At 49.0% G+C, this 669-nt stretch overlaps 1 protein-coding gene across 1 annotated transcript; it reads left to right on the plus strand.

The window, feature by feature from the left end:
- Positions 1-134: 134 nt before the first annotated feature.
- On the plus strand, positions 135-603 carry LOC113341706 (the record flags this gene model as incomplete). The annotated part of the gene is made up of 1 exon (XM_026586468.1): positions 135-603. A coding segment is annotated over exon 1 (469 nt), but the record flags the coding sequence as incomplete, so codon positions are not given.
- Positions 604-669: the final 66 nt, after the last annotated feature.

Here is a 669-nt window from a genome sequence, read left to right on the forward strand (position 1 = left end):
TTTTTCTGTTTGAACTCCATCTTCAAGCTCATCGCCTTCTTTTTCTCATCAATGAAGACAAACCCCCTGCAGATGTTGACGCCGACACCGTGCTCCAACTCGACGCTCTCTGTCGACAGTGGATGTTCTCCACCATGGCCAAGGATTTAATGCTCACCGTCCTCAAATCTGGCAAAACTGCTAAAGAGCTTTGGGATCATCTTAAGAAACTCTTTCAAGACAACAAAGGTAACCGCGCTGCGACTCTTGAACGTAAGTTTGTCAATCTTAAGTTTATTGATTGCAATAGTATTGATGATTACTGCGATAAGCTAAAATCCCTGTCCGATCGATTACTTGATCTTGACTTTCCCATGGATGACAAACGCCTTGTGATCCAACTTGTCAACGGCCTTCCGGAGGAATACAACACGGTAGCCTCTTTTATCCAACAATCAATGCCGACGTTTGATGCCGCTCGATCCCAGCTGCGTACCGAAGAGATTCGACGCTCCCAACAGCAATCACAGTCTGCACCTATGGCTCTTGCAGCGGCAGCTCCAACCACAGATCGCAACAACCAGCGCTCACAGCGTGGTGGTCATGCCAGACGTGGTGGTCATCGTTCATCTGCTCCAGCCACCGAACCACCCTTGCTGCCAACACCTCCGTCCCCTTATCAGCTCTACG

The sequence above is a fragment of the Papaver somniferum genome, unplaced genomic scaffold (genome assembly GCF_003573695.1).
Source record: "Papaver somniferum cultivar HN1 unplaced genomic scaffold, ASM357369v1 unplaced-scaffold_30906, whole genome shotgun sequence".
NCBI lineage: Eukaryota > Viridiplantae > Streptophyta > Magnoliopsida > Ranunculales > Papaveraceae > Papaver > Papaver somniferum.